This window comes from Nothoprocta perdicaria, unplaced genomic scaffold, assembly GCF_003342845.1.
Source record: "Nothoprocta perdicaria isolate Ctin4 unplaced genomic scaffold, notPer1 scaffold_326, whole genome shotgun sequence".
In the NCBI taxonomy this organism is placed as follows: domain Eukaryota; kingdom Metazoa; phylum Chordata; class Aves; order Tinamiformes; family Tinamidae; genus Nothoprocta; species Nothoprocta perdicaria.
In genome coordinates, this window is record NW_020455562.1 from 502,415 (window position 1) to 517,414 (window position 15,000).

Below are 15,000 nucleotides of genomic sequence, written 5' to 3' on the forward strand. Positions count from 1 at the left end.
AAAGAAAGAAAGAAAGAAAGAAAGAAAGAAAGAAAGAAAGAAAGAAAGAAAGAAAGAAAGAAAGAAAGAAAGAAAGAAAGAAAGAAAGAAAGAAAAGGTTCATTTGTTATGAAAGAGCGCTAAATATTACAGTAAGAGCTCTAATGATTTACCAGTAGGACTGTGGAGGAGGCTTTAGATTTATTTTTGTTATCTCTCTATATGCAGTTAAATAGGTTTTATAATTAAAAAGCTATTCTTGAGGAGAAAAAGAACACAGATTCTATTTTATTTTTAAACCATACATTTTCAGTTCTTCTAATGACCAGAGTTTATAATGATCTCAAGCAAAGACCAAGCCATTTGATATGGCCCTTTTTCTTCTGTGTGTGTGAAAGTCAAACACTAGATCAAGAATCCTTGTCTGTCACTCTCTTCCAAGGAACAGAGAGCAATTAAAAGGCACCACTGAGATATTTCTCTGTACCTTCCACTTGCCATAAAAGTAAGGGGGTGGGAGAAGCAGTCCAAATAATATTAAGGAATGTCTGGAAGAACACAGAATAAAAGCTTGCATTTCTACAGCAGTCCTCTCCCATTAGTTACGAGGCATTTGGGTACGAGGGCCACTGGAACGAGTGCAGCATGGGGTGACAGTCCCTCACGGGGACTGGTGGCTAGGAGGGCCCTGCAGCCTGACCCGAGCTTGGTGACCAGGCTGACCAGGCCTGGGGTGTCCAGGGAGCCCAGCACCTGACATCCCAGTGGGACTAGTGCTTTACTGCACTGAAACCAAGGACACCTAAGAAATGCCAGTATCTTTGCTATCTTTSTTTATTTCTTTAAAACAGGTATTCTCCAAGTTTCAATCTATTCAGAAGGTTAAAGCTAGAAGTCCAGAAGCACCTAAAGTTTTGTTTATAATATTGGCAGGGAAGAGGAGAGAGAAGGGAGTATGAGCCAAAGCATTCATCCTATCGCTCTACCATCCATCAGAACATCTACATTATGTTCTGTTTTCCACTCCACATATTGCTGAATGGAAAGCAAATTTCCAAGCACCACCAAAACCCCCAAACCATGTCACGTGCAAACAAGACTACTAGGGCAGAGAAGCTGGAGCTAATTCAGTAATCAGCACAGAGGAAGACCTCATCCCCACCAAGGAGGAAGAATCAGAAGGACACGTCTGAACTTCATCTGGCACTTAGCTGAGCTCAAACAAGACCGATAAACAATTTTAAGGGAAAATACTGTACCTAATGTAACTGGATCCGGATTCACTGGACTCTGCTGTCTGGAATGACTACTGCTGCTGTTGCCACCTTTTTTTAAATCCTCTGCGTCACTGTACCGCCGTATCCAGTAATTCAGCTCCTCCCGGTCTGCTTCCTGACACCGCCGTAGTACAGTGAGAGACCGCCTAGTTTTTTCCACCATGTCCATTATACAATTTAACAGCTTCACAATGGCGGGAGAGAGAAATAAAAAAGAACACTCAGTAACTAAAAAGGATCTCACAAACTAAAATATAAAGAAAATACTAATGTGCTGAGTGCCCGAGTTCTAACAGTGAAAGAGTCTCTCACTGGTCCTTGGAAAATTTTCTCTTTAACTGGTGATCCTAAACTAGATAGGTCTGAATTTATGGGGAAAAGGGAAAGAAAAGAAGATGAAAACACTGCAATTACTACAGACTAACTAACTAGTAGGACAGGGCACCGCAGTAGCCCAGGGCATCTGGCACAGAACTGTTGTCAGCTGATATTATAATAGCTAATAAATTCAAAGAACAAACACAATTATCCATTCTATCTGGTCCACATCCAGACTTCAGACTGCAGCATCTCGTCTGCATTTGGYATTCTATAGCAATTAGGATTCTGCAGCAGGCATCTGAACAGCAAGGGCAAATATAAGCAAMCTAATGGGGAACATCAGGCTCACATATTAGTCACCAGTACTTTGAAAGCTTATCCAGGGCTGTAGGTTTTTAAAAGAAAATTAAAATCACAACTTTATAGCTGATATTTAACTTGGTTTTGCTTATTGCATACARGATTCCCTTCAGTCACTGTTACATAGAGTGGTCCTTACATGGTCGAGGTGTTTCCATTCTTCTGCCCATTCTCTGTCTGTTAGCCTGTGATCAATCATTTCTTCTTGACGTGTGCCATGCAACCCTGCCAAAAAGGAGCAAATCATGTTTACAGTGTTGGTAGTCCTCTAGGGGGAAAAAGAAGAAAACAGAGTCTTGAGGATATAAGTGGCAACATATATATCATATATATACATGCATATGTATACATGTGTGCTTCTATACCTGCACACAGAGGTAGATACCTACTCTACTCATCTGCTACTACATGCACAAATTTTAAGGAAGGTTTCCAGAAACATTCCTTAGAATSAGAAATACCTGTTATTTAACTAAACACAGGTTTCTCCTTAAACRATGAAGCTCATTGATAAAAAGAATATAGAGAATGTAAGTAAGTCTTATTTAAATGTTTTACAGTATCACGCCTCTATTTTGCCACTGTTCTATTCACTGAAACTAGCTTACCTCAGTCCTGGGGATAGCTTTATTATAGCGCTGTAACAGCAACGGTTGTTGCTGGGGTTGTATATTAAAACAGTTGTATATTAAAATGTTGTATATTGAAATATACATAGAATTAACTGCCATCATCTTTGAATGAACAGGTAAAACCGAATATTTTTGACAATAAATGTAATGTCAAACAGATTCCTTAGCAGTCATTGCTCTAACTTAATGGAATTCATTCTCAAATATATTTGAAAGAATTATGATTTTATAGTCATTCTTCATTTTTTGTGCTTATACTGATCTCAAGCTTTCCTTAAGTTTAAAATTAATCTTAACATGAAGTAAAATAGGGAAGAAATGCAGTTTTTTTATTAGGAAAGAGCAGTTACTACAACATTTAAAATTAGATACTCTAATCCTGATAATACCTGTAATACATTTGAGATTTTATTATTTATTTTTAAATTCAAAATAAATMATCGCTGGTCTTGTTACAGAAATACCACTATAAAAATAAGTGGATCTTTAAAAACTTCGGTCTAAGTTCTCTTTAGAATTTTCTCCTCACTCCCCCTATTTTACTGAATTTACTCTCTTCAGTATTTGTAAGCTCTCTTGGTCACSAGATGACCTGCTAAGCACACGACATCTTCTTACTGTATAAGACTATAATTAATGTATGTTTATTTCATTTGGACTGTTTGAAGAAGTAAGCGAGACAGTATCTGATAACCAACTTTATGAAACACTAGCAGTACTTCAAGGAGCTCAAAAAATATTAATATAAACTTGAGGTTATTTCACTTACTGCAGTAATTACTACCATGTCAACAGACTATCATTGAGGGTTCATCCTTGCACAGATGTTTAAATCACATGTGGTTAAAATGTAGCAGTTGACAACATGGTAGAACCAAGACCATCAGCACTCTGAGGAAATGACACTTGATCTCTGCTTAGACTCCTCTCTACAGGTGCTGATTATTTGTAAATGTCTCATTGAAGATTTGTTTAAAGGGAGAAAAAAAAATAGTTTGTGCAGCTGTGAAGCAAGTCGGGCAAATCCCAGGTCATCAGACGTCCCAGTAAAGCAAAATATGCTGCCAGTGCAGTCCTGCACAGGGTGTGCTGCTTCTGCTGGAGGCCTTCTGGATGGACACCACCACGTGCAGCGCTCCTTGAGATGCCAACCAAGGAACATGCTTTCAAAGGCTAATGACTTCCCTCTTGTCTAAACTGAAACAAATGTATAGCACTTTTGCTGCTGTCACAAACGTGGCACTCCGAGCAAGAAAGGGCTCTGTTCTGCCTAGTCTGAAACAACCAGGGAGTCTCTAGACGGACAATCATCCACAAAGGCTGTATGTGATGGGTGGGTGTATTTTCTCATAAAAAAATTAAACCCTAAACCAGAAGACAGAGTAAAATTACAAGGAAAACAGCACTTGGAAAGAACAATGCAGCGGATCAACGTGCCTTACCCATAGGTCTGTTTCTGTCCCTGAGGTCCCTGTGGTTGGGGTGTCTATATGAGTCCCTGTAGTGGTGGGCAATGGCCATATCATCCAAACGGTAATGCTGAGGTGGAGGTGGCGTGGGATGAGGCAGACCATTGGGCTGATAAGATAAGCCATTATTTGGACTGTACCGCTGGCCTGGGCTAATAGTGCAGGGCCGCTTGCTTGGATGCTCTGAGTGCAAAGGCTCTCTGTCAAAGCCGTTTTCTTTGGTTCTGAAAAAGGAAGCAAAGGGATTTTTATTCGCTTTGTGAGCAGAGCTGTTCAGACACATGCACCCCCACATGCACATGATGCTTTAAGAACTAAAGTTTACTCTTTATTTGTGCTCCCAATGTGGTTTTGCACAACTTTTCATAACCATGCTCATTCAAAACATACAAATGACACATTCACTCTGTTAAACTATCCCTGGAGCTTAACAAATACTGGCCAGGTGACCCTTCATGGCAGGTGATCCAGCCATTCTTAATGGTACTACTCCATAGAGTGATTAGGGGAAACTTTAAATTTAGGAAATATTTTTTTTGCCGGAGGACAGCACACAGTCCAGGCTGAGTGTTTCAGCATGCTGAACCTGTGCTGTAAGCTATGCCACCATTAGTTAACCTCCAGGACTGAAAGACATGGTAGCAGCAGCTTTTTAGATTSGTCTCTTGGGCAAGAATGACTCAAGAAGAAAAGTTTTCTTTAGAGGTTTTTGTAGCACCTCGGCTATTTCACTGCAAGGTGGTGGGCCTGCCATTAGATTCACAGAGAGGCCTACTTGAAGGCCTCAAATAACCTTCACGATTCTCCATTCCACTACACCATAACAGACAGTGCCTTATCCTGAGATACCTTCAGAGAGTTATCAGGGAGGATGGCAGTTTGCCTTGTTAATTCACTTCATAACCAGCTACTTCAAAATAAGTTACATGAAAGTTACKGTCAGGCCCACAGTAATGGTGGTTATAATTTCAGTTTGAACTCTGGACATAAGGATATSAACTCATAATCTAATACAATGCTTAGGATCACAACACTAATATTTAACCTGTGCCCATGAAGGTGAGAGCTTGGAACTTGCACTGAATTATTTCCCATTAAAAAAAACCTAGAAAGAAAGTCTAGAGTTACTTTAATGGGTTCACAACTGCTTTCAGGGAAGCTGTGTTTCTTCTGATAGTTCTGATACCAGTGCAACGAACAAAACCTACAAAAGACTAGCTGTGAAGAAGAGTTATTAAATGTAAATATTTTAAATACTTCAAACTGTTCAGTCCCTCCCTCCAAAAATCTTTATTAAACAGATGAGGAAATCCTGTTTTTCTTTAAAAAACAAACAAAAAGAAAAGTGTCTAAGTTGTCTAAAGGCAGAAAACCGTTTAATGAAGTCATATAACCTCAGCTGCAGTGCAGCTCCCTGAGAATTTCCTCCTCTATGATTTATGGATGACATAATATATCTCCCTAGTAACAAAAAACTTTATCACTTTGACAGCAAGGTAAATTTGATCAAATTTTCTTAAGTTATTTGCTTGCTGTCAAAGAGGAAAAGAAAATCAACCCTCTTCAGCAAACCACCCCACCAAGCAAGGCAACCTTGAGTGACCATCTCTGGAGAGAGTCCATCACTGCTGTGTCTCGGTAGGACCTCCTTTAATGTCAAGGGGCAGAGAAAGGGAGAAGCCAAAGCTTTGCCAATATCCATGGGCATCAAAGTAAGGTCTAGCAATTACCATCAGGACATGAAAAGATCGGTTCCACTGTTTTTAGGAAGAGTAAAGACGGATTTTCCAGGGATCTCACCACAGTCACTAATGCTAGTGAATCAGGCAGAAAGATATGTTTTATTATATTTCATTATGGTGAAGAAAGGAGAATTTTACACCAGTACAGCAGGACAGCTGACACTGTTTTTAGCAAAGAGATAAAAGAAACACTTTGTTCAACTGCGGTTTACACCTTGTTCCACAACAACTGCAGCAGGGCTCCAAGGAAAGCTGATCATCAGGATATRTATTTTTTTACTGATACTCAGCATGATGGAACCACTTGTAATAACTTCAGTGAGTAGTGATGCTTTTGATAACTTTTCAAGACCATTTCTGTATTTTGTTGCTGGTTTTATTTGTACATTATCTAATCAAACTAAATATATTTTTCTTAATTTGTAGAAGAAGCTACACGAGCAAGGCATACACTTTCCTGCATAGAAAAGTACAGGATTTTATTTTTGAAAACTATTTGAAAAAATAATTTCAGAGTGGCAGTTAAAACCACCTCTAACAAAGATGGAAGAAAAATGAAATTGCAAATAAATAATCATCTTCCCTGGCTGTTTCAAGTAGTTTAATGTAGGAAGAGCAAAGCAGAAAACAAAATGTGGGATTCTGGAAAACAATCAGGGAATGTGCTTTTGCTTTTTTTCCACTGCAATTAGATGCCAAAACAGCATATTTTCATACAAATGTTGATAATTGCACCTCACTGTACAGGTRCTTCTGGGCTATTTTTAATGCTCTGCACTTTAATTGCAACGCAGTGTAGCAACTTGGACAATACACACCAGCATGTCCATTTTCTTCTAGAACCSCTACTTTAACTAACATAGAAACTAATATTACCATTGGAAATGCATTTACTAAAATTCAATTCCTATTTTTGTTATTATGTTGCATAATAGCTGTCAATTGCTTTCTGGGTGTTGAAACCCTAATTCCACAATTTATTTTTACACTGTCCAAAAAAGCTACTTAGCAGAATGCCAGAATTTGACTGTACACAAAMTGATTTAATATTTCTGACTAAATAAAATATAGAAAAACGTAGCTGTGCAGTTATGACTTCCAAAGTCTCATCATAAAAAAAATGATTGGCAAATTCAATATATCCTAATATGCTGATAAAAACAGTTATAAMATACAACTAGTCAATAGTTCAGAAGGCCTGACCTCAACCTACTGTTCTGCCTTCCTTTTTGATCACAGTCTTACTCATTCTTCTTGGAGTCATTTTCCCATTCCCTTGGGAGCAGAACATTTCCCGAGGTGCCCAAGGCAGCATTCCTGTTCCACAACAGACCCATATGATTACTGAAACAAAACAGCTYGGGGTTCAAAAAGCATCATTTTTAGCCAGAACCATCTGATTTTACAAAGCAACAAAATCAAGAGTTTGCAAAACAAGATATAGATGGGAAATCATATTAAATGTGTAGGAAGTCTAATTGATACATTTTCTTGATTTGTCTTGCATCATATTGGTGACTGTTTCCTTCATGTGTATTCAAAGCTGTCTGTATTTGCAGAGCCATTTAGAAAATTGGCAGTATTAAAAAGATGGGGTCCTTTGGCTATAAACAGCAGAAAGATGAGTTTTACTTGGAATCATTATTTGCCTGCATTAAGGATAGCCAAGTAGGTACTAGTGATTATTTTGTACCCACTTTAAACAGCTTATGTTGCTTTTAAGTTATCTCTTCAATTGATAGGTAATTTCCTGAATAAAAAATAAGATCATGAAAGACTGGAAAATTAACTTTCATCTGATGTAGAATATTACACCAATTTCTAGGAATACACAAGTCAGCTTAAAAAACGAAGACAAAGTTCTTTATCCACTATTTATGCAGGGTGCTTTTATTTAAACTGGACTTCTGCCAATGATGACCAAAGGAGTCCTCATGTTCTATTAGGGAATTTTTTGTTGTTGTTGAGAATACCACGTGAGATGAAGAGATGAATATTGACATGTTAGCTATTTATATCAAGATTTTTTTCTTAAAATTCGTCATAATTATACAGGCTTACAAGGAGCATAGCTGCCAGATCTGCTGAGCATCCTTCACCTCATTAATTACGACACTCAGCAGCTTCTTGAAACAGAAGTATTTGCCTAAAAGAAGCACCAAAGTTGGCCCCTGTGCCCAGATATCCTCAGTATCAATACAGTGCTAGGGCACCAAGGGTAGAAGAAGTGCCTCTTTCTGAAGTCACAAAACAACCATAAACACTTTCTTCCCCTTCTCAACCGTAGATACCTTGTAACAGACTTTTTTGCCTAAGAATTTTCCATATCCTGTTTGTAGGTAGCTGTCATAAATACAGTCACTACATAACTCGCTCATTTGCCACCCATTCTTTCCTAGCAACCTCAAAAGATGACTAATTAGCAAAAAAAAGCCTTTGTAGGAATGTATTTAGAATCCTGTTATTTACAACTAGGCATTCATTCCCCAAAATAAAAACTCACATCGGTCCAAGTGCTTTTTCTTTACTACACGAGCATGTAAACTCCAAAAGTTGTAAACAAAATATACTGAACACTTTGTTCATGACATGTCATGAGCAAATTACCAAAATGTGTTGTCTCCTCAGGTGTCAGTTTTTCTCTCTTGCAGTGACTGATGGTTCCCAGTGTTATTACAGAAACAGATTGATCTTTTTAATGAGCTAGTTTAATAGGCTCCAAAATCTCACCGTGGCTGCTCATCCRTGTCAGACCATATGCACCAAGAAAACATTCAGTAAAACACGAAGCTCTGCTGTCAGATTGCTCTATAAAACCTCACATACAGTAGATTTGGATATGCAGATAAATAACTAGAACTAGCAAACGCACATGCAAACAAGGTTCTGAAAATATAAGCAGAAGAGAATACTGTATGCAGGTGTATTTTCTTTGACAAAAACAAACAAAAAACCACACAAGAGGTGCAAATGTTTATGCATTTTTATGCACACACACATTCTGCTCTGAGTGCAAATCCCTTGCAAAATTTCACTTCTGCTGGAATCACAGCATGCATTCGTTTGTTCTTCAAAGAATAATGTAAATACAGAAGAATATTTTTAATAATTTCTAAAATATTTTTGTGTGTATCTAACATGTGTATATATAAAATACACATRCTATTTAGGAAGCCATCCCCCAGGGGTGGTGAAAAAGACAATGCCATTTACTTTAGTAAGAGGCATCTCTCWAGAAAATTCTTCCAGTTGGACTTAGTTCCCCTGGAAAGATGTTGCCTTCTAGTCATGATTTTTTTTTTTCATATTTTAGCAACAGAGAAGTAGCAGCCACTCCCACTATACATTTATTAGTGTATTTAAAAGCTACTCAGAGAGATCTAACTAAAAGATAYATATTCCCCCAGATGTTTCCTCCTGACTCTCTACAAAAAATTAAAATTAATGAATACCTTATTGAACATTATTAAGCAAGGCAAGTATTGGATTTCAATATTCACTTGGTCTAAGCATGATCTGGGTCTGAGGATAGTTTCTTGGGGGTTGATTTTACTTATATTACCCAAACTGAAAGGCATCCAAACTCCCATTCAAAATCTTCCCAAGAGGCTCCTGTTCATTTTATTGAATCAGTACAAATATTTTTGGGTGCACAAGACAACTCCACTGGTCTCAATTTGGCTAAAAATACTGTTTTTTTTTTGTTTTTTTCCTGTATAACTTTAATCACAGTCAATGGAGATCTAGCAACAACTAACCAGCAATAGGGTCCAAATTGATAGTGAAACTCCAMAAATCATGTGTACTTTTTTGAGCTTAAGGAGCCAATGGCTACATTAGACAGTCTTTCAAGGTCATCTTTGGCAGCAATCAAACAACCTCTGGGTCAAAAAAGAACRATGTATTTTTCTGCAAAACCACTTTTACAGAATTAAGGAATCTAATTTCAAGTAAGTAGCCCACAAAAGTTCCTGCCTAATTGCTTAGGCACCTCTGGTCTGTAGGTGCGTGTTTCCACTCACAAAACACGCACACCTTCTAGCTGATGTGCTCAGAGCAGGCACAACTTCCCTGGGCYGCATCTTGGTCCTTCTCTCACGCTTCATCTGGAAGTCACAAACTGAGTCTTTGCCTGCTTGGGTTGCTTTGGAGGCCTCATGCAGATAACGTCCTTCAATTGTACTTAAAGTGTTGGCAACACAAAGCTCTGATCAGTCTAAAGCTCAGATCAGCCACTAGATTAACGCAAAGCTTGGATCAGCCAGCAGAGATGGACACAGCGAGCCCTGCGCTCACGCGGAGCAGCCAGCGAGGCCAGATACCTGGACTTCAGCCTCCTYGCAAACCAAGGCCATCAAACTTCTGTCCCATCTCCAAGAGGAGCTTCCTCAACCACAACACTCCAGTAAAACTCTCTATCCTCTACCCTAAGGCTGCATTACTAAACTGAAAGGAATTCAAGACTCCCAGAGCTGGAAGGAGWATGAGAGAGACCTTCATTCCTCAGGAAATGGCACTTCAGTGAGGGCTATCAGGAAGGAATGTCCCTCTTCTACATTCTCTGTTAATCAAGATCTCACAGACTTAAACAGGTAATTCAATGTATGCCTATCTGTTTGGAGGAGACACAACACCCCACATCTGACATTGGTCTTTACCATGCTGATATTTAAGTTAATTCACAGAATAATACACAGAACATTTTGGTTCTACATCTCTCTGCAATAGTTGAGGATATGCAGCCCAACTGCTCCATGGGGCTGAATTTCAGTCTTCTATTTCCAAAGATACAAACTACAAGGATAACTTCTGAAAATTAAATATCTTTCCTCAGTTCTGTAAGGAAGTGAAATATAACCTAAGGCAAGTCCATTTCAAATCCTTTTACATTTTCTTCTATCTAATGGCTATGTTACTTTAATTTTTACTGTTCATTATCTGCTGAATAGCTTCAAATATTACTACACAGGCATTTTCTAGATCTATCGGCTCCRAATCATGAATCTCTCATGCTCATACATGCCCAAATATTTAGTGTTGAATTTCAGTATAGGAGCCTCAACAGCCTTCAGTTTTTTTCTTCTTAAATTTCCTATTTTATGCTATCACTCTCTGTCTATGCACAAAAACAAAGTCACCTGTACAAGGCTTGCAATCTCTGGAGGCTTTGCAAATTTTGCCCTTTTTCCATTCAAAGATAACCGGGACTCTGACAATATCCTGTGCAAGGAGGCAGAGGCAGCTGATAGAGCACCCATGGCAAAGAAAACGATGAAAAATCCAGGTTTTGGGCCTCCCAAAGGTAATTTTTGCATGTCAAATGAGCTTCTAACACTATTATGGGAAGGCAACTAAAAATAAATAACCACAAGCATCGTTTTTTTGTAATACTAAACACAGAAGYTTATTCAAATAAGAAAAGGAGAAAATCGTTCCAGCTCCCTAAAGCTAGTGTAACACAAACACGCACGTGCTTGCTTGCTCCCTGCTTTCACAGGGAACCTTCCTCTGCTCAGCAACACAACCGACTCCAGGGAACCCCTCCTCTGCTTGGAAGAAATGTTAAACATATCCTAATGCACTGTGTAAAACACGGCAGACCAGAATKAGGAATCAGAGCCCTGGATGTGCTCCGGAGCTTGGCTTGCGCTTCCCAGTATGAGTGCCGATCTATTCGCCCCCTATTTAATATTTACTGCAGCAAAGCCTTCCATACAAAGGATTTACATACGGACCTGGAATGATCTGCTAATCRCTTTAAGCTGTGCAGAAACACTGTGCACCAAATAGTTACTCTAGCTGTGTCTGCTCTGCGTTATTTCTATTTAGGTACGGCCACAGTGGCTCCTCGGCCTTGCCACGTGCAAGCAGAGGGTCCCGCTGCCTGGCGTCAGCGTGTGCCTGTCTGCACACACACAGACACAGCCCCACACTGYTTCACAGGTCTGTCCACACATGCACGGCTGCAATTTCACATTGCCACGGGGTCCGGAGCCCTGAAACAAGGGCACGGCGGCAGAGCTGCCCCCGTGCAGAGACCGCGCGAGGCGCCGCCGCTCTCACCTGTCTGGAGTTCGCCTCTTCCCGTTTTCGTTCACATCGAGAAGCAGCTCTGAGGAGTCAACAGGTGAGGTGGTGCTGGCATCCAGAAGCAGCTGTTCGTGCTGAGCGAGGTACTGGGCTGGGTTCTGCTTGGCTAGCCTTGCACAGTGCAGCAGCTCCCGCTGGAGCAGGGGCAGATTGGCCTGCAAGAGCATCGCGCACGTTAGCGGAGCGCCCGAGCGGCGCGCGGGCCCTCTCGGCGCAGACGGAGCACAAGGAATCGGAGATCAGTGACGAGCCCGCTYGGGGATGAACCTGAATGATGGTTATTGCAGCAGCGGCGGGTGCATTAGAGGGTCAGGGCTCGGCCGTGGCGAGYGTGCATGAAAGCAGGGGAGGCTGGAAATGGAAACAAAGACCGCAAGCGGTACAAGGAAACCAGCTCTGAGCTCCGTATCTCCGAGAGGGCAAGAGCACCTCGCCTGTCTCACCTTTCTTGCTATCCAAAGCCCGGGTTTCTGTGGAGCTGCAGCAAAGCTGCTCACTGCCCCTCGTGCCTGCAGTTAATGCTTAGAGATCTTTAGAAGCCTGAGGATCTGGGGCTTTATGTTGCCTCTGCCCCCTTCCTCGGGGGGCTGCRGAGAGGGGTTTGCTCTCAGCATGCTCCTAGCGCTTGCAGTTACACATGAAGATAAGGATTACAATAAAATCCCATGTTCCAGGGCTTCCAGAGTTAATCACCTGGAGGACTAAGTTTCTCCTCCTGGGCTGATAAGGCCTAAAGTATTTTTTTTACTTTGCAGTCAAGGCTCCGGAGAATGCGGGTCACCAGCTGGATTGCACCCATGGTCAGGTATTGTGCTGGAAATACTTACTGATCCACGAGCGGTGCGTTTTGTGCCTACCCTGGGGTCATACTTAGCCCTGTTTCTTGCCAGATTTGGAACAGGAGTGGAATTGTATCCCCTTCAYCTCAGAGGAGGCAGTCAAACACCATGGGAAACAGCTTCCTGTCCTTGCAGCCTATCAACACACTGATTCCCGGATAATCCAGGCATCCCTCACTACTCATTTGTGCCATGAGGTGATGGGCCTGGGCCTCTCTTGTGAAGCTTTTWAAAACAACAATGAAAAGCAACTTTTGCTACCACTTCTGCCTCTTACATAGGCAAAAAACTCCAGCATTCTGGAACATAAACTCTTTTCAGACTTCCAGAGAAGTATTTTATTTTGTGAAATTACCCAAGAAAAATCTTATTTGGCTATCAAATTGTCTATCTTTCACGTAGTTTCATTATAGTTATATCACATAGAGAGGGGTGGTATGCACTTTTGTGGAGTGTTTGGTTTAGAATTGTCAAGCAGTATTTGGATGAAATATAAGCTTAAAGTGAGGAAAAACGGTATTTGAAAAGTTTCAGATCAACACAACTACACTAAATCTGCTCAAGGCAGAAGTATAAAAAGAACTTCCTCAAGCTGCGTTCCTCAAGCGATAATTGATTTATTGAAACAAAAATTCTGGAATTCTCTAGTTCAGTTAGTGGAGTTAATCAGCTGCCTGTGGTCGCCGTGACCCAGATGATGCACAAGACAGAAGTGCTGCTGAGGCAGCTGCAAGCAGAGGCTCTGGGGAGGTTTAGACCTTATATTGTTCAAGATTTAGATAGTGTCTTTGCCCCCTATACTGGTTTTACAATAACAGATTAAAAGAGAGGAAAGCATCTTTTTAGCCAGCACTCAGATCAGTTTTTCACTTTGAAATGAACTATACTAAGCAGAATAGAAACATTATTGCTGCACCTGCAAAAAGAGCTGCAGTTTTATCATTTCAGTGCTCATTCCAGGTAATTAGCTAATAATTCCCCATTGCTGGGTGTTCCTACCTTCTTCTAAACTTCAGCAACAGAAATATTTCAGCATTGTAATTTAAATTAAAATGTCTTTATTAGACTATAGCACACTTCACGTTTGATATAAGTTTTTATAATTGCAAATTTAAATAAATGATTTACAGCTACTTTTTTTTTAAAAAAAAAAGGAAAATATTTAAAATGGGAAGAATTTTTGTACAGAAAGTCCAGAACAAGTCATAATCATCAAATCTTGTTGTGATACTAATGATTACCACAAACAGGCACAGCACTTATATTGAAAAACAGTGTTGGCAGGAGCTGCACATGTACTAGGTACTACTTTAATTTAATAGACATAACCCCAGTTGATATTAATATAGAGAATGTGCAAAAAGGCTTGTAGCCAATGCCAGTTTCTGCAGGTAAATGTTCTTATCTTCCRCAGAATAAGAATTGGTAGATCGATACATAATTCATTGACTATTTATTATCTGTAATAGATCAGCACGCACTTATGTGAGACACTGCACAAACACATGGTGTTTAGCTTCTTTCCTAGAATTTTTATTACGATGGCAGACGTGCATGTTTCTGCTTGCGACTGAGTGCCTGGTAGACCTAACAGTCTCCGTGGATCTAGGCCAGACAGTCGGAGAAGGGACTGAAGAAGGTGCCAGTGACTTGCCGAAGGTCACACAAGGGCCTTGTGCACAGTGGCAAAGCTAGGCGCAGAAAACAGGTCTGGCTTCAGGGCAAATCTAGGACCCACACCTGGCTGCAAGGACTGAAGTGTCTCCCTGGCCGTGCTAGTCTGGGTGGATCAGGAGAGGTCCTGGCTCTGGTCCTGGCTACTGCCTTGCGGGCACAATCCCCAGCTCAAGACAAGCCCTGCCTCTCATCCTAGGTAAATTTGCTCCCAGCTTTATTTGATCTACACTAATTCATTCATGATGATTATTATATTTATCCTGTGCTCCAGCAAGGARTGCAGAAAGTCTCTAGCCAGTCTCTGCTGGACATTGGACAACCAGTTTTTCTCCTACCATGGACTGAGTAGCTTGGTTGTGCAAATATGCATTCTTAAAAATACCCAAGTACATAAACGACTACCTGCAAGGATTTGGGGGGCTATGAGCACATCTGCTCCATCCTTCTTATGAAATAAAAGAATGGCAGGCTCGTCTCAATGCACATCCATCACTCCTTAAACTGAGGAAGCTGGGAAGTGGCAGAACCCGGCTCAGACAGCAACTACTGGCCCGAGGCAAAGGCGCCTGCGGGACCGGGCGGTGCAGCCCCTGCCAGCCCGTCTGCTCCGTGTC

At 40.6% G+C, this 15,000-nt stretch overlaps 1 protein-coding gene across 1 annotated transcript in view; it reads right to left on the minus strand.

The window, feature by feature from the left end:
* RUNX1T1 (RUNX1 translocation partner 1) overlaps positions 1-15,000 on the minus strand; it is a 75,018-nt gene that overhangs the window by 24,294 nt on the left and 35,724 nt on the right. The window contains exons 5-8 of the mRNA XM_026043276.1: positions 11,844-12,025; positions 4,012-4,262; positions 2,077-2,162; positions 1,239-1,440 (exon numbers count right to left, since the gene is read on the minus strand). Of these exons, the coding sequence (XP_025899061.1) occupies positions 1,239-1,440; positions 2,077-2,162; positions 4,012-4,262; positions 11,844-12,025 (721 nt within the window). The remainder of the gene's footprint in view (positions 1-1,238; positions 1,441-2,076; positions 2,163-4,011; positions 4,263-11,843; positions 12,026-15,000) is intronic.